General features: G+C 53.6%; 5 protein-coding genes across 5 annotated transcripts; 3 read left to right on the top strand and 2 right to left on the bottom strand.

Moving 5' to 3' along the window:
- Positions 1-399: 399 nt before the first annotated feature.
- Positions 400-2,226, bottom strand: Z519_12340 (uncharacterized protein; the record flags this gene model as incomplete). Its single annotated transcript, XM_016770046.1, has 3 exons — positions 400-1,859; positions 1,928-2,099; positions 2,155-2,226. The coding sequence occupies 3 exons, from the start codon at positions 2,224-2,226 to the stop codon at positions 400-402; spliced, it is 1,704 nt and encodes a 567-aa protein (XP_016613712.1).
- Positions 2,227-3,279: 1,053 nt separating this feature from the next.
- Positions 3,280-4,776, top strand: Z519_12339 (uncharacterized protein; the record flags this gene model as incomplete). Its single annotated transcript, XM_016770045.1, has 1 exon — positions 3,280-4,776. One exon carries the CDS (start codon positions 3,280-3,282, stop codon positions 4,774-4,776), a length of 1,497 nt encoding a protein of 498 aa, XP_016613711.1.
- A 382-nt stretch (positions 4,777-5,158) lies between these two features.
- Positions 5,159-6,262, bottom strand: Z519_12338 (glucosamine-6-phosphate deaminase; the record flags this gene model as incomplete). Its single annotated transcript, XM_016770044.1, has 2 exons — positions 5,159-5,434; positions 5,504-6,262. The coding sequence occupies 2 exons, from the start codon at positions 6,260-6,262 to the stop codon at positions 5,159-5,161; spliced, it is 1,035 nt and encodes a 344-aa protein (XP_016613710.1).
- Positions 6,263-7,136: 874 nt separating this feature from the next.
- On the top strand, positions 7,137-10,137 carry Z519_12337 (uncharacterized protein; the record flags this gene model as incomplete). Its single annotated transcript, XM_016770043.1, has 4 exons — positions 7,137-7,189; positions 7,251-7,369; positions 7,441-9,956; positions 10,024-10,137. 4 exons carry the CDS (start codon positions 7,137-7,139, stop codon positions 10,135-10,137), a joined length of 2,802 nt encoding a protein of 933 aa, XP_016613709.1.
- A 2,832-nt stretch (positions 10,138-12,969) lies between these two features.
- Z519_12336 (uncharacterized protein) lies at positions 12,970-14,848 on the top strand (the record flags this gene model as incomplete). Its single annotated transcript, XM_016770042.1, has 2 exons — positions 12,970-13,121; positions 13,180-14,848. The coding sequence occupies 2 exons, from the start codon at positions 12,970-12,972 to the stop codon at positions 14,846-14,848; spliced, it is 1,821 nt and encodes a 606-aa protein (XP_016613708.1).
- Between the last annotated feature and the right edge of the window lie 2,609 nt (positions 14,849-17,457).

Genomic DNA, 17,457 nt, shown 5'->3' with positions numbered 1-17,457 from the left:
GTATGTTGCACTGCCCTTTGTATCTAACTAACCTAACCTGAATTTATTGTTGTGCCTCTCAGTCCAGGAGCCCTGGTCGGGTTTCCATACATTCAAATAGTTGTCGTCGGCCTACACGCACCGCTACAGCCTCCTTGTTCGCTTCGCCTCGTTGGGCAACGGCGTGGTATTTCTCATCTTCAATCATTATCATCATGATGATGTTCACACTCTTTGGCCGGGGTCTCGTGGATTCCACCAAAACTGTGGCTCCAGACATCCCAGCATCAGAACAGCACCCATCCACAGCTGTCATGAATGAATTTCATACTTTGCTATCATATCATGTCTCATGCCCCCGGCCGAATCAAGAGACTTGCTTCCATCGACACTGCTTGCCCCTTTCTCCCTCCCCGCAACTTACAGTCTGGGTCTGAGACTCTTGTCATTTGCCCAACCCTGTCCACTCTTTTCCACCTCATTCAACTTCCAGCCTGCCTCCATAGCAACCAACTCCGCACATCTCTCCCCAACGCCTAGCACTGTCAACATCGGATTGATGGTCGTCATGGCCGGGAACACGCCCGCATCCGCGATTCTCAATCCTTTGAGTCCCCTCACCTTCAGATTCTCATCAACCACTGCCATTTCGTCTTTGTCCACGTCTCCAATCTTGGTGGTGCCCGCGGGATGGTAGACTGTATGGGCGACTTTTCTCGCATACTCGGACAACGCTTCGTCCGACTGGATTTGCGGCCCGGGGGCCACTTCACGCTTGATCCATTCTTTGAATGGAGATTGCTGAGCAATCCGGCGCGCAGCTTTGAGCCCAAAGACGAAGGTGGCAGCGTCGTAGCCCTCGGGGTCTGTGAAGTAGCGGAAATCTAGCGCTGGCTTGACGTTTGGGTCGGAGGAAGTGAGGTATAGTTTCCCTCGAGATCGAGGCCGAGGGATGTTTGGAGTCATGCAAAACGCATTGATCGGAGTGTCATACCCCAATCTCGTCGTGTTCAAGCAGAACGGAATCTGATAGCAGTGCATCATTACGTCTGCGATGCTTCCATCTGGAAGCGCGGCTGGGTTGGTAGGTGTGGACTTCGTTCCTGCCGCGTTGGGAACTTCACGCCGCAGAAAGATGCCGGCATCGGAGTCCATGGTCGTCTGATTTGGTGGGACGGGTTGGTTGAGCTCCCAAATGATGATCGTTTCCGGGTGGTCGAGCAGATTTTCCCCTACGCCGGGGATGTTCTTCACCACGGGAATGGAGAGAGAGGAGAGTTCTTGTGCCGGACCCAGACCGGAGAGAAGCATGAGACGGGGCGTGTCGATGGCGCCAGCGCAGAGGATGGTCTCAGTCCGTGCCGTGAGAGATAATTTTTGGCCTGACTGGAGTGTGATGTCGACGCCTGTCACTGTATCGTCGCGAACATTGATCCGGGAGACCCAGGCGTTGGTCAGAATCTTGAGGTTCGGTCTGTGTTCCTCGCCGCGGAGGATTGGATGGATGTAGGCCACACTGGCACTGGATCTCCGACCATCATCTGGATTATAGCTGACAGAAAAAAAGCCCACACACTCTCTCAGCGAGCCAGTCGCGGCGATGTGTGCATTGAAATCGTGTACGATTGGGATGTTCATGGCGGTACTGCAGGACTGGACCCAGTCTTTGCACAACTGGTTTCGGTGGCGGGCATGGACCGGTTGGACTGTGTTTCGAAGCTTGTTCAACACGCGCATGAACATAGGGAAGGTCCAGCCTTTGGCGCCCATGGACTCCCAGATCTTGCAGTCATATTCAAAGGGCCGGAAGGAGATGAGCGTGTTGTGACTGGAACAACCGCCCAAGACTTTGGCACGAGAATGCCTGATGTGAGAATTGCCTGAGAGTTGGGCCGTCAGTCCTGGCGAAAAGTCGGGTTCGTCGAAAGAAGATCAAACGCCGACATACCCATTGGTTGCTCGGTGGTGCCATAGTCATAGTCGAGTTCTCCACCAAGAAGGCTGAGCCATTGCTTGAGATCCAGGACGCGGTCATCCATAAAATCGCTGGGGCCGGCCTCTATCAACAGGATCTTTTTCTGAGGGAGGTATTCGGCCAGGCGGGATGCAATCACACAGCCCTATCAGGTAACAGGCCTTTAGCATCCTGCTCGTTCCTTTTGACCACGCACTTACTGCTGTACCACCTCCCACAATGAGATAGTCATAGCTACCAACTTCGGAAGCGTCTAAATGATTGGTCGTCATATTGGGTCCTTGGGACAAATCAGTGGTGAAGGATGGTGACAGTCGACGGCGTAGGAATAGACGTCCAGGTATTTTAAGTCACCAGGACCAGATCGATGGACAATTGAAAAAATATCCTGGGGGAATCCGCGACCCGCATAATCTATTGCGTAACAAGTACTTGGTCACTTGGTCGTGTCGGTATGGTATCAGTCCACTGTCATGGCTGCTGGGCTTCGAGGATGAGGATGTTCCCAACCTTGTCAACCCTGGTTGGCCAGTCCGGCGATTGGGGAGCGCCCTGCAACTTGACGCAGGGCGAAGCAACTACAACGTGTGGACCGGATCCCTGGTGTCGGGGCACAGAAGCAAAATGGGAAATGCAGCCTGTCGGCTGGTGGCGGTGAACAGAAAGCAACCAGAGGGCTGAGTGGAGGCAAAAAAAAAATTCAATACTGAAGGCGAGCGCGGTTGATGTTGCCTGAAAAGGTAAAGAAGCTGATAGAGGACACCCTCTCGAGGACCTACCTTTGTGCCGTACTATTAGATAGCGAAAGGTTATCACTCACTCTATCAAGAGGGACTCGGAGGGTTATTCGCTGGGAGGAATGATGAGTTGAAAATCGATGCCTGCAAGGGGGAAAGAATCACGGGCGACGAGTAAGCGATGGGTGGAAGCTACCTAGAAGCCCCTCCAAGAGCCGGGAAAGCAGCCAAAGCATCCGGTGATGGTGATAGTGATGGTATTGGTGATAGCGGATATGGCGGAACAGTACGAGGTAGTATTAGGCTGGTTAAGGGTGCGTTAATTGCTGCCCCGCACTAGCCCGCCTCGCACCTTGCACGCAGCTGCTGCAGGGGACATGCATGCGGAGTAAGTACCAAAAAAAAACAGAAGACTGGCCTCAGTTAAGACGAGACGGTGGGCAACAAACAAACAAACAAACAAACAGACAGACAGACAGACAGAAAGACAGACAGAAAGACAGACAGACAGACAGAATCCAGACCGACACCTTCCTACCTTTTCACACATCAACTCCTCCACAAGACCTCATCGTCACCTCCTCCATCATGATGCTCCCAGAGCGCCATTCCTTCTACGCCGGAAAACCTCAACCGTCCTCCTCCTCATCCAGCACATTCCCTTCAGTCGATCCCTCAACAGGCAAAACTGTCTGTACAGTCCACACATCCTCCCAGTCCGCCATCGACTCAGCCGTCTCGTCAGCAAAGGCTGCCTTCCCCTCGTGGTCCAGCACACCACCCATTGAGCGAGCCAGAATACTGCACAAAGCCGTCTCGATACTTCGATCGCGGAACGATGAGCTCGCTAGAATTGAAACGACAGACACCGGCAAGCCCTTCTCAGAGACCTCCACCGTCGACATTGTGACCGGCGCCGATGTCCTCGAGTATTTCGCCAACCTAGTCGCATCGGGCGGCTTGAATGGTGAATCATTTCGACTCCGCGATTCGGCTTGGGTGTACACCTCCAAGGAACCGCTCGGCGTCTGTGTGGGCATCGGTGCCTGGAACTACCCCATTCAGATCGCGCTCTGGAAATCTGCTCCCTGCCTCGCCGCAGGAAACACGATGGTATACAAGCCCTCGGAGGTGACACCGCTTCATGGGCAATTCCTCGCCGAGATCTACAAAGAGGCTGGCCTCCCCGACGGAGCATTCAACGTCGTCTACGGGCCCGGCGAGGTGGGTGCCTACCTGACGAAACATCCGGTCGTCGCCAAGGTCAGTTTTACCGGCCAAGTCTCAACAGGTCGCAAGGTTGCAGGCTCAGCCGCGGGAGAGATGAAGTACGTGACCATGGAACTGGGAGGCAAGAGCCCCGTGGTCGTGCTACCGGACGTAGACATTGACCAGGCGGTGGATGGAGCCATCATGGCCAACTTCTTCAGCACGGGCCAGGTCTGCACGAACGGGACACGAGTGTTCGTGCCCAAGCACCTGAAGCCCGACTTTGAGAGGGTGTTGCTGCAGAAGATGAAATACATCCGCCCCGGCGAGCTGATGGACATGAACACCAACTTCGGCCCGCTGGTCAGCAAGGTCCACTACGACAAAGTGACGGGGTACATCAAGCACGGCATCGAGGTCGACAAGGCGAGGCTGCTCCATGGCGGCCTCAACCAACCCGCAGACCTGCCCGCGCATCTGAGGAGTGGATACTGGGTTCAACCGACCGTCTTCTCCGACTGCACTGACGACATGAGGATCGTACGGGAGGAGATCTTCGGCCCCGTCATGGCCATCCTGACCTACGACTCTGTCGACGAGGCCGTCGCGCGCGCAAATGGCACGGCCCTGGGCCTCGCCGCCGGCGTCTTCGGCAGGGATATCAACCAGTGCCACCACGTCATCAGGCAGCTGCAAGCCGGCATCACCTGGATCAATACCTGGGGCGAGTCCCCGGCCGAGATGGCCGTCGGTGGGTGGAAGCAGAGCGGTGTCGGCGTCGAGAATGGACGGAGAGGCCTGGAGGCCTGGGTGCGGAATAAGAGTACGCTGGTGGAAATGGGAGGGAATGTCCCGACTGTGTTTGCGAAATTATAACGACACACTAGCTCTACACAACCCTTTAATGTTCTGGGAGCGGGGATGTTTGATAGCGCATCGCTTTGTTTGCCTGCTTCAAAAAATAATCTCAAATAGTATCCCATACAGCACTTCCTCCGCACCAGTGCCGAGAAGGAATTTTTATCCCTGGATCTCGCTTGCTGAACCAATGCAAACCCCCAACCAAAACCACCATCGCCTACTAAAGTACTGTAACTAGGACCTAACATGGTTAGACCAAAAGCGAGAGAAAATTCTTTCGTAGAGCATCAACCGTTACCACCGCCATCACCGTCTCTGGACCAAGCAGTGGTGCTGCAAAGACTTGCAAATCTCCTGATTTTCGAAACCCTAATAAAATCCAATCCATCCATTCGTTTTAGGCCGCAAAGGTCGAAACACGGGAGCCCATACGGTCGAACATGAAATCGTCCATCTTCTTGTCGTTCATGGCAATCGCCGAGTCCACCAGCCTTGACGACATGCTGTCCGGTGTCAATTCTCCATCCTCTTGATCCAGTAGGTCCTTCTTCTCCGTATCGATTCTCAGCTCCTTCAGGCCCGCGCGCCAGTTGTCCAACCGGACCTGCGACCGCTGAGGGGTGGCTTTGGCGGTCTCCTGTTCTGCTGAGACTTGTTCGATGCTCTTGAAATACTGCGGAGAACAACAGCAGATTAGTGGGTATGCTCTAGAAAAAGAAACCTGTGTTGGACGCGTGCTTACCTTGACTGTTTTCACGAGCATTTCGTCTGTGGCGGCGTCGTCACACACAATCATGGCATTTTCGTGCATCTGCAGTGCGCTGCAGGTCCACATTTGACTGACGCCCCCCTCGATGGTTTTGGCCAGAGCGACCGCCTTGTTAGAGCCTAGGACGATGACTAGCACCTCCCGAGCGTCCATCACTGTGCCCACACCCACCGTCAATGCTTGTTTGGGAACTTGGCTGAGATCGCCGCCAAAGAACCGTGAATTGGCCCGGATTGTATCTTCTGCCAACGTCTTGACCCTGGTTCTTGACCGTAATGAAGAACCAGGCTCGTTGAATGCAATGTGTCCATCTGGTCCAATGCCACCCAAGAAAAGGTCGATTCCGCCGGCACGGGCAATCTTTTCTTCATAGGCGGCACATTCGGCTCGGAGGTCAGGGGCATTCCCGTCAAGAATATTGACGTTCTCAGGATTGATATCGACGTGGGCGAAAAAGTGCTTGTACATGAAACTGTGGTAGGATTCGGGATGCTCTTCGGGCAAGCCCACGTATTCGTCCATGTTGAAAGTCACGACATTGGCGAATGACACCTCACCAGCCTTGTGCGCTTCCACTAAGTATTTGTAGATGATCTCGGGGCTACTGCCCGTGGGTAGTCCCAGAACAAAGGGCCTTTGGGGGGTCGGCGCGGAGGCATTGATGCGATGGATGATATATCGGGCGGCGTACTTGGAGGCACTATCTTTGTCGTCGCGGATGATGACCTTCATTGTGAGTATGAGCTTTCTCCAAAGTCCGCGAGAGGGCAACGAGCTGGGAGAGGTTGGTCACGGCACGTCAATTGCGGAGGCGGGGGGATGAGAGTAAAATAGATCAGCAACAAACCGTTGACGTAGCCCGTAGCAGAACCATCAGCCACTGCCAGGCCATCATGAGAGGATTACATATGTAGGGGCCAGAATGCGGAGAGTAGGGCACTTGGTGGCACAGAAGAGAATTTTACAGAAGGCAGCGGAGGAACAGACTCCTGGTGCTGCAACAGTTGCAATACTGTCATCCAACCGATGGAGCACCCACACTCGGCAGACGTCCGGAGTGCTGGCGCTGGGAAGACTGGACACGGTATCAGCGGGACAGGCAGGAAGCAGCCGATGAAGTCAGCGAGATAGGACAACGAGCACAGCCAACAGGAAGGAGGAGGAGAGTGATAGGGTGGGAGGGATTGAGAAGTGGGAAGCAAACAAGGCAAACATTGTCTCACCCTCGCACGTGACTCGTCCCAGTGTAACGGTCTCTTCGGTGCAAAGGTGCCATCTCGGTGCCCTCTCTCCCACCATTACATTCTCCTCCCGACACTACCAACACTACGTTGCGACACTTTCTCCTCCAAAATGCAACATCAGCTTGTTTGTCCGCTCCCACGTTTCGCGTTGCTTCACTCACAGCTTCTCTGATGCCACGCGCAACTCGCCATCCGCGGCTCTTCACTGGCCCAGGTCCATGCTCCTCCTGAACCGATTCCTGCCCCGAATCCGAACTCTCCTCCTGCTCCATTTCCTCTCTTGTCCGGTCTGCCCAGCCTAATCCTGCTCACCTCTCCATCCAATCACGGTGCATGTGGGGAACTAGTCGCTTCATCTCATCATGGCCGTGGCCACCACCAACGGGGACGTGCCCGCCGTGTGGGACGAATCGAGGTATGCTCTGGCGTCATCCTCAACCCGTAAGACGCACCATAGCTAACTATATATCTGGTAGACAGCTGGGCCAGTTGTTTATGATGGGCTTTGATGGTACATCCGTCACTGACCAGGTCAAGGTCTTGATTGAGAAGTACCACGTTGGCTCCATACTGCTCAAGGCCCAAAACCTCAAATGTGCCGTCTCCTGTTCTCCTCTGTGCTCTTGCTGGCTTTTCTATTGGGTCACTGACATGACATTCCAACAGCTGCCGAACAGGCGACCCAGCTTGTGCTGGATCTCCAGACTCTTGCTCGCCAGGCTGGTCATCCAGTTCCCCTCTTGATTGCTCTCGACCAGGAAAACGGTGGTGTCAACAGCCTGTACGATGAGGTCTATATTCGTCAGTTCCCTAGTGCCATGGGCTTGGCTGCTACCGGATCCAAGAAATTGGCAAAGGACATTGCCAGAGCCACCGCTCAAGAATTGAACTCGTGTGGTATCAACTGGATCCTGGGACCGGTGCTGGATGTCCTGACCAATGCCAGAAACCAGCCTCTTGGTGTTCGATCCGTAGGCGATGACCCCCATGAAGTCTCAGCATATGGCGTTGAATGCATCAAAGGTTACCAAGAAGGCGGCGTTGCGACCTGCGGCAAACATTTCCCCTCTTACGGCAATCTCGAATTCTTTGGCGTCCCAGACGATGTGCCTACCATTACAGACTCGCTGGAGAACCTGAGCCAAAGTGCTTTGGTTCCTTTTCGTGCGGCGATTGCCCACGGCGTCGATGCGATGATGGTTGGGGGTGTTGCCATGGCGTCTTCTCAGGTCAACGTCATGCACGCCTGTCTCTCGGAGCAGATTGTCCGAGATCTGTTGCGGCACGAAATGCGCTTTGAGGGCGTCGTCGTTTCAGAGTGCCTGGAAATGGAGGCTCTCAGCCGCAACATCGGCATCAGTGGTGGGACAGTTATGGCCTTCAAGGCCGGCTGTGACCTGATCCTGACCTGCCGAACTCTGTCGGTCCAAGAAGACGCCATCAATGGTCTAACGGCTGGGTTGGATAATGGTATGATTGAAAGATTCCGTGTGCAAGAGTCGGTGCAGAGAATCCTCAACATGAAGAAAAAATATACCTCCTGGGAAACGGCGTTTGCGCCGGCAGGAATTGAGAATCTCTCACGATTACAGCCTCTTCACACAAGCCTGTCAACTACAGCTTATAACAAATCAATCACCGTGGTTCGAGATCAGAAAAACTATCTGCCGTTGTCGAGAGTGATTAAATCCGAGGAAGAGCTCCTCCTGTTAACGCCCTTAGTCAAACCATTACCGGCGTCCGCACTATTTCATCTCCTGCAAAATGAGGCGTCAACAGTACCTCATTTAGGGCGAAGTCCGAGTATCGATACGAATACGTCGATCATGAGTGGCGAGCAAGTCTTCCGAGAACTGGGTCGGACGCTCGCCCGATATCGCAATGGCAAAATCTCTCACACTTCATATACCGCAAATGGAGTGAGACCTCTCCATGAAAACCTGTTGAACCGAGCACGGGCAGTGATAGTCATTACTGCCGATGCGGGTCGAAACATGTATCAAAATGCATTTGCAAAACACATATCCATGCTGTGCAAGTTGTCGGTGGGAGCGGACGGCACTCCGCGAGAAAAACCTTGCGTCGTGGTCGCCGTCAGCTCCCCTTTCGACTTTGCATCGGATACGTCGATTGGAACATATGTTTGTACCTATGATTTCACCGAGACTGCCATGCAGGCGCTGGTCCAAGTACTTTACGGTGAGCTTACCCCGTCTGGTGTGTTGCCGGGCTCATTTAGCCAGAAGCATCAGACTAGCCACACCAGACAGCAGTGGCTTGTGGAAAGCTTCAGCGAAGAGCGAGACTCAGCAGCATTGGACGCCCTCCTCATTCAATCCCAGAATGAGCCTGCGGTGAATGCAGCAGCGCTGAAGAACGCCGTGACCGGCACTTTTCTCCTCCGTGATCCAGATGTGGAAGAGGCGCATTTTGTAGTCAGGAACAGCAGCACAAAAGAGCTTTTTGGATTCTGCACCACATATTATTTCAAGAACAGCGGCGTTGGGCATATCGGTGCCATCATCGTGGACCCTGCGCGCCGACGATTATCCATTGGGCACTCTTTACACGACCGTGCTGTCCGGGCTTTGCTCCAGAAGAAAGGCATTACCAAGTTTCAGCTTGGTGTGAGGTTCCCGCATGTGTATCTGGGGATTCCTAAACTGGATCCAGTGGAATACAAACGCCTTCGTCAGTGGTTTGCGAAACTCGGGTGGAACGTTTCGCTTTCGACACCCGTGGCAACCATGATAATTCGCGATTTGTCAATCTGGATTGCTCCCGAAGGCCTAGCTCAGGCGCTGACAAGTCCTGAGGTCAAATATGATCTGGTTCACGGGGCCGAGTACGCTGAAGTGATGATGGAACATCTCACAAGATGCGCACGGACGGATGTACGAGGCATTTACCAAATGGCCCTTAGCAACAAAGAAGGCTGCGGCATCATTCGAGCTAAACGGGCATCTGACCAGTCTATTCTAGGCAGTATTTTGATGTGTCGAGCAGAGTCTCGGATTGCCCGCCATGTTCCGTCGCTGTACAAACAGGTTGGAACGGCGTGTTTGTCGTCCCCAGTCATTTCGACCATGTACAGCGATCGAGTCTCGCTTTTCCAAGGCCTCGTCCTATTGGGAATACGTCAGATCAAGAAACAAGGCTTGCGGACCCTGCTCCTGGATTATGTAAGTGGCGAAACCCTCGTCAGGCTCCGAGGACGCGACTAACTGATCTCCCTTTCTCTCTCTATAGACCCGTGAAGATGTTTCAATTAGCGGCCTAAAGGGCTTGGGCTTTATCATTAGCAACAGTTTCGAGGAGATCTCCAGTGATCCGGTTCACTGGACAATGATGTCCGCGACATGAGTGGCAGGAACGATCAGGACCACCGCGACACGTTTTACTGTACCACCAAGGGGCCCCTGAGCACAGCCGGAAGCAACTCCTGAGGCTGCTTATCCAGGGACATTCACAACTGATATCGCTTAGCACTGGGTAGATGGCAGTTGCCGTCGCCCAGTCCTAACACTGCTGCATGGATGTCAGAATCCGGCGGATGGGTCGATCATTCGATGTACTTGTAAGCTTTCCCGATGCCCTACCCTTGTTACTTATTTGGCAGACCTCTTGACAATGCTGTAGCAGACACCCAGGTCGGCGACAGTAGAAAAGAAGTTAAGCGCCGACCCACTTCAAGGCAATCCTCATTTTGAATCCCCCCGATCATGAGGAGCGAGACCCTCATATAATTCGGACGCCGCCGCTGTCTCTCCACATATATATGGCAGATATGTCTATCTGCTGATATGATCGTGATAGCGAACACGGGCTGGCGACTTTCAACTTCGGGTCGTCTTTGCCGCGATTTGGTAGAAGATCAGGAGACGCTCATTGGGTGAAGGCGGACATTGGATAGTTTGCCATGGCCCGGAGCAACTTAGTGCGAAATGTGGGAAGGACGCTAGCTGGCTGGAGCAATACGGAGAGCACGGAGCAGATCGTATTAGGAAGATAGAGTGAGTTTCTGGAAAAAGAAGCCCAGGGAACAGCATTTGCCAGACCAACTGCGGTGCGGAATTTCGGGCTGGTTAGCGTCCATCAGAGCCAAGCGGCCTCAGGCTTGTTCGGTGTCTCACACGATCCACTAAGGCAGGGTGGTCCTTTAGAGCGAAAACGTCATGGGCCGGCTGTTGTTTGGCTTCACTTGTTTTTCTCGGTCCGGTTGTCTCTCGCCCACGATTCTCCGTTGTCTGATCTGACCGCCGGAAGTGCATTTCAGTGCCGGGAACGGGTAGCGTCACCAGCGTCAGCTCGTCGACAGGGTACGCTTCGCGCGGGTGATGCGAGGCTGCTCGTAGGACAGGGTAAGGCAGGGACCTGCCTTGGTCGCACAGAGTTGCTTTTTGGAGGAAGTGGTGAAGTGGTTAGAAGTCTAAGATCAGCCGTAGGCCTGCATGATTAGGGCATGATGCGCCATCAGGTCCATCAGGTCCATCAGGTCCATCAGGTCCCTCACCCTTCGCACTGTCTGGCTTTTCCACAATGGGCAAGCGCAAGCGCGCGCAGGGAACGAACAAACCATTCTCATGCATGTCAGGCTCTGCAGGCTCTCGGCGCAATCGATGATCAGCGATTGAGACACGGGAGGAATTAGACTAGTTTGAAGAGAATGCGGTGGTGAAATCCTGCGACTGGACGGAGAGGTAGAGGTGAGCAAAGTGAGCAAGCACAGCGCAGTCTGACTGGACCGTCGCGTGATAGAGGGGCGGTGCAATGACTGCATATGATTTGGGGCCAGCAAGGTTGCTAAAGACGATGCGGACGATGCGGCTAATCGGAACTCTCCTGGCTCAAAAGGGCCTTCCAAGTGTTTTCCATGGCGGCTTCGGTGCATGAGGGGGCGAGGGGCTGCTGCAGAGTGATTCAATGGCTTGGACGGTGAGGAATGGTGGTGGGTCGTCGCTCTTTGGGACCTTGAGACCTGGACAATGAGCACGAACTGACCCCTTACGAGCAGTACTTTGTTAGGTCTCCTGCTCTCGCCCCCTCCTCCCCCCCCAGGTGGGAATGAAATAAAGGGGGAGCGAGGGTCGGGTGGTTCGGAGAGAGCGAACTGTCGGTCAGGACCTACCACTAGGTACAACTACCGAGTACTCGCCTTCCTACCAGTAGGTGCCTGCTGGAAGGTGCCTGCTGGGATACCCAGGCCCCCCCAGGAACCTAAGATCTTCCAGGCAAGAGGCCCGGGACAATGACGGAGCAAAGGCATGAGCATGATAAAGGCGACCCCACCCAGCTAAGCCCGTTTGCCTCCAAGCTTCCTCTTTGCCCTCTAGCGCCTGCCTGGCTCTGCCCCGTTTCCTTCTAGAAGACTCAGTTTTGCCTTCTCCCGAACCAGCCACCGGTGCAAAGTGTTCTGTCACCCGTGGCACCTGGCTTCCTGGTACTGGGCCATGCCTTTGGGCGGCATCTCTACCTACGTATCTCACTCACAACCTCCAGAACAAACAAACAACAGCCAACAGAAGTCTAAATGCTGCAATGACCTCGAGTCAGTCCAGACAGTCAAATCACCTTCCACATCCTCCCCCCCATCTCTCTTCGTATTTGGACCTCCCGGCGAGCCCTTTTTTGTTTTGAAATCGACCTTGCCAATTCCTTGAGCTCATTTACCGCTGAGATTTGCCTCATCTCATAATCCTCGAGTCGTTTGTCGTCACTGCCAAGCTGCGGAATCGACTTGAGAGACTGCTTCAACTCCTCCAGGCCTACCAACTCGGCTGCCACACCCCCCGGCTACAGTGCCCGCCTCCTGCTTCCTTGATTCATTCAAAAAGTGGGAGCGAAGAGTCCAACAGCTCTGTTCAGTGTACACACGCACTTGGGACCAGACTGCTCGCCTGCTTAGACGGGTCCGTTGCTGATTAACAAACCACAACCTAGAACCCTCCCCCGGGGCGGCTCATCGATATTCCAATTTTCTGTCCTCTTTGACGGTGGCGCTTTCGTGAGCATTATCTTGCTCTCGAGAATGCCGGCGAGAATTTTCTTCTCTATTCAATAACAGATTTCCTCTTTTCAAAGCTCTGTGGCCTCGTTTGGCGCAGCTCTCGCGCCCTCCAACCCCAAAACTCCGCACCCACCATCCGCCCTCACGCACCCAGCCAAATACACGCACACAAACGCATGGCCGCCACCATGGATGGCTATGATCCTCTCGCGATGCCCTACTTGCACAGTCCAATGCCCTTTGGCGGCGGCAATCTGCAAAATCTTGACTACATGAGTGTTCCGTCGGTGATGGATTTGCAGGAATCATACTCCAACTTCGACTCGGAGCCATATATGAGGTAATGTTGCCTACCCCGGGAGCGACTGCTCAATGGCAGGACGTCTAACATATTCTAGCGGCGACGACCTCAGTTTTGCACCTTCGAGTAACCTGCAGCACCCTGCGATGCTGAAACGTTACTCGTCCAACCTCGAAGACCCTTTCGCCGAAAGCACAATGTCTCAGTTCGAGCGAGTGCCCACTGAAGGACTGCCCGAGAGTCCCTCTATTGATCGCGACAGCAAATACCTCAGCTTCTCAATGCCACAGTACAACTTCACCCTCCTGGACGACTCATTTCGTCGGTCATCAGTCAACATCAGTGCCCAACTGCACGGCATGTTCTTCTTGGCCGAGTCTCAATGGCCGGCCACTGCCGACACTCCTCCACCTCCTCCAGAATTGACGTGTTACCGACGCAATTTGTTCCAAATCACCGGCTCCGTGACGCTTCCCCGGAACCTCAGATATGTTTTCACCGATGACGGATCGAGAATTCCCATCTACGAGTTGGAGCTCGCAGTGTCAGCTACTGAGTCTGTCGAAGGGAACTCGGTTAAGATCATTTCGGTGCCGTGGAAGACGCCGGCTTCGGGAGAAGCGCCTAAGCCAGAGGACAAGGTGGAACGAGAACCTCCCACAATTCCATTAGACAAGATGACTGGACAAGACCTGGATACAGACTTTGCGACCTTCCCTATTCAGTGGAAGAGGCTTCAATTCCGGATAGCGACTGCTAACAATGGCCGACGGAAGGAGTTGCAACAACACTTCACGCTCCACTTGAAGATTATGGCCTCATTATCGACAGGCGGCAAGATTTCTATTGCCGAAGCTCATTCAGGAGCAGTTATTGTCCGAGGCCGGAGCCCTCGCAACTTTGCCGCACGGAAAGACCTACCCCTAAGCAACAGCTCGACAGCTCGTAAACACCTGCCGCCAGCATCGCGAGCTACGAACAGTCAAACTTCGGTACCTCAGGTCACTTCAGCCCCCAAAATCAAGACACCCGCCGAGGAGACAAGGCAGATGGTGGTCGGTTATGACAATATCGACATCAAGCCCGCTGAGATCGACGGCGCCAACTGGGTGTCACAGGGTGTTCAAGAGTCTCTTGCCACCCCCTACTCGACTGCCTTGAATCCTCCAGTGCCAGCGTTTCCAGACGGCACCGCCGACCTAGGAACACCGGGCACATTCCCGTTTACGTTCCCTCAAGAAATGGCGCCAGGAAGTCGGCCGATGAGCTTGCATTTTGGCAGTGACGATGAGGGCGGCAGCCCTCATCCGCCGCAACAAGGATCAAGACATTCATCCCGGCCTCCAACCTCGAATCCTTCTCCTTCGCTTGTCAACAAAGGCCCGTCCGGGACGTATACGGGCAATGCTGGTACTTCACCTAGGCAGGGTCCCAACCAATTGGGACCCCGACCTCGACCGCATTCTCACCAAGTATCAATGACAAGCGTTCCGAGCTCCATGGCCACGATAAACGGTCCAGGGTCGGTGCCAGCAGTGCCGCATAGACCAGAACTTCTCCCAACAAAATCAGGACTGCCATTCAATGCCGATGGCGAGAGTGCGGATCAACTGTACGAGTACTTCCCATTAGGTCTGGACGACTGGATGCCGCCTGTGGATGCAGTCTTCCGCCCCCATGTAGTGCACCACAGCGGTCCCTTACCGCCCGATCCACGGTCCCCTGGGAGACACACGAGCAAACGCTACTTCTCGGAGGTGGTGTAGATATGATCTACGGCTTGAATGTCATTTCCTATTTGTTTTTGGCTTGGTTGTTTGTTTTGGGACCTCTTGGTGGGTGTTGGATGCTGAATCGGGCCCATGAGGTTACGCGAGCTATATAGGACTATTTGATACCCATCTCTGATGTGAAATGAAAAAGTGGACATAGTACCAGAAGACAAAACGGCATGCATGGATACATGAGTTACGACTACAAGGTACGGGCTTCCGAAACATAGGAGTGAGAGGAATGAAACTCAAATTTCGGCCTTGGCTGGTTTGTGGCATGTCAGGCAAGGCCCCGGTGTTTGAGCAGACACGATACATAGGTATGAATGGATGTAGTTTCCGCTCTCCTCGCCTTGATTGGCATCAGCCACCTTTGGGCATTGATCGACGAATTGCCCCGGGGGATTGCCAGTCAGGAGAGGGAGAGGCTGAACAAAAGAAATTTCAACGAGGCACCCACAACACATAGAGTTCCGTCACCCTGGTCCTTTTGACAGCCTGAGCTTCGCAACACAGGACCCGAGCTACATCGTCGACTGGAAATCTCAACCAAGTGAAGCGGTGTAGTGGAGGCAGGTGGTCAGCGGGCTGCGGAAGGTGAACCTATCAACACGCCCGTCGGCGAGGACCGATATCCCTCTCGCCCTGTCCCTCCCTGTCTTGGTCGTTGTTCGCTTATGCCGCACGACTAATGCGGAATGACGAGTGCCGCTGCTGATCTTTGTTTGTGCATGCTTCAAGTAACAAGTACTTCGGGATGCCGAAGTTTGGCGTGGGATCTGTCGAGCCATGTCTTAGTGCTGGGACCGGGCGAATTGAAAGCCACGCCACATCGGAGTACCCTCATGAATCGGGACCGGGGAACCGGGCGGCGGGAGGAGGGAAATCATTCTCCAGATGTGGAAGCGAGGGTTGCACAGTGAGCTGGTGCCCAGTGGCAAAACACGGAGAAAGGGGAGGGAAAAAAAAAAAAAAAAGAAAAGACTGCCTTATTGACGGGGCAGATTAGGGAGGTGGATAATGGTCTGGTGTCCCATACCTATGTTCATTTCTATGTCGACTAGGTGCGTACCACCGAGTACGCAGGGGTGGGCAACGTTCGCAACTGGACCGTACCAGCGGTGTACATGTGATATGATAGGTAGAATGCAGGCGAGAGAGAAGTGGAGGAGGAAGGGGTGAGGTTCCTCCACTTGATCCTTGAACAAGAAGGGAGCAAGCGAGGAGAGAGCGGAAGATGTTCCAGACAGTGCTGGGGCGGTTATTATCGGGCGGGGTGAGAAGATTCATCGGTGGGATAAAAGAAGGATTTCCAGAAAGGGGAGGGGGAAAACGGGACAAATTGGGGAAATGATAGACAGCTTTGGGCCGAGTACCTTGAGCTGGCGAGCCGGGCAGGATACACTTCTTTGGTAGAATAATTACCCTGAGTGCAGTCTGACAGGTTAGCTTCAATAGCACTTTCAGTCAGGAAAACGCTTGGTCAGACGGTGTCTTTTCCCCATCCTCTTTAACAAGAGGCGGAGACGGGTCGAGACACAGACGAAGTTACTGTCCGTCTCGCCTCGCCGTACTCGGAAGAGCCTTGGGATAATTACGCTGCTCGCTCTAATTACCTTGTTCAGCTCGCATCAAACAATGGCGTCAGATTGTTCATTTACAATCATTTATTTGGAACACCATGATTCAAGTCGCGTCTCTGTCTTCGTGAGGAACAAACCGCCAACCTACCGCAACCCTGACGGCGAACTTGTCTTGGACCCGTCAAGGTGGATTGCCCCTGCGTGCAAGGAACTATTGTAATTGCTCCAGGACGACCTGGATTGCATTGACTGGTACCAAGTTTTCATGTCTTGAGATCCACGAAGGACAGACGTCTCCATAACAATGAGCCTCTAACTGGGAGTATTTTGTCATTGAGAAAGACTTCATGAGTGGCGGATCTGTGGCACGTAATGCTGCTCCCGTGGAGATGGTAGCGCATCTACACCGTCAAATGGTAGCCTTTTGCAACCAGAGGCTCCATCTGTCGACGCATCCATTCGCTCCATCAGCTTGATCTCTATCTTGCTTGATTCGAACGTCTTGCTTACATCCTCGCCCTGAATAACCTCCCCGACAGATGAACTGTTGATTGGAGTGATGATACTCAGGTACGTATTGCTCCCCAGATCCCTTCATCAACCGACTCGTGAAAGACAAAGACTCCTGCGATGGTGGAAATCAAACTTTTCAGTGAACGGTCCTCTCACCGCAACTTGTCTCGCGCTCCTGGGGATTGTAAGATTTGTGCAAGACTGTATCGTCGGATCTAAAGGGAATGTTGGGTGTGTACTGGCATCAACTAATTTAGAGACTAGGTGTTCGTCGCCATGCTTCCGCATCGGACCATACGGCGGCTCTGTTATTGGTATTTCACAAACCCTCGAAAGGAATCACGTTAGCTCCAGATACCCCAGATGGATGGGCGCCAACTGATTTCAGACTAGTTGTTTCCAGAGGTTGGGGTTCGACGATCTGGTATGGTGGTAGGTTGGTGATCGACGACTTGGACAGCCTGAAGAATCCGGCAGAGGAAGTTTCTGGAGATCGTGCAAGACGGT

This window comes from Cladophialophora bantiana (genome assembly GCF_000835475.1).
Source record: "Cladophialophora bantiana CBS 173.52 unplaced genomic scaffold supercont1.28, whole genome shotgun sequence".
Lineage (NCBI taxonomy): Eukaryota > Fungi > Ascomycota > Eurotiomycetes > Chaetothyriales > Herpotrichiellaceae > Cladophialophora > Cladophialophora bantiana.
This window is presented reverse-complemented; position numbering and strand designations above follow the sequence as displayed.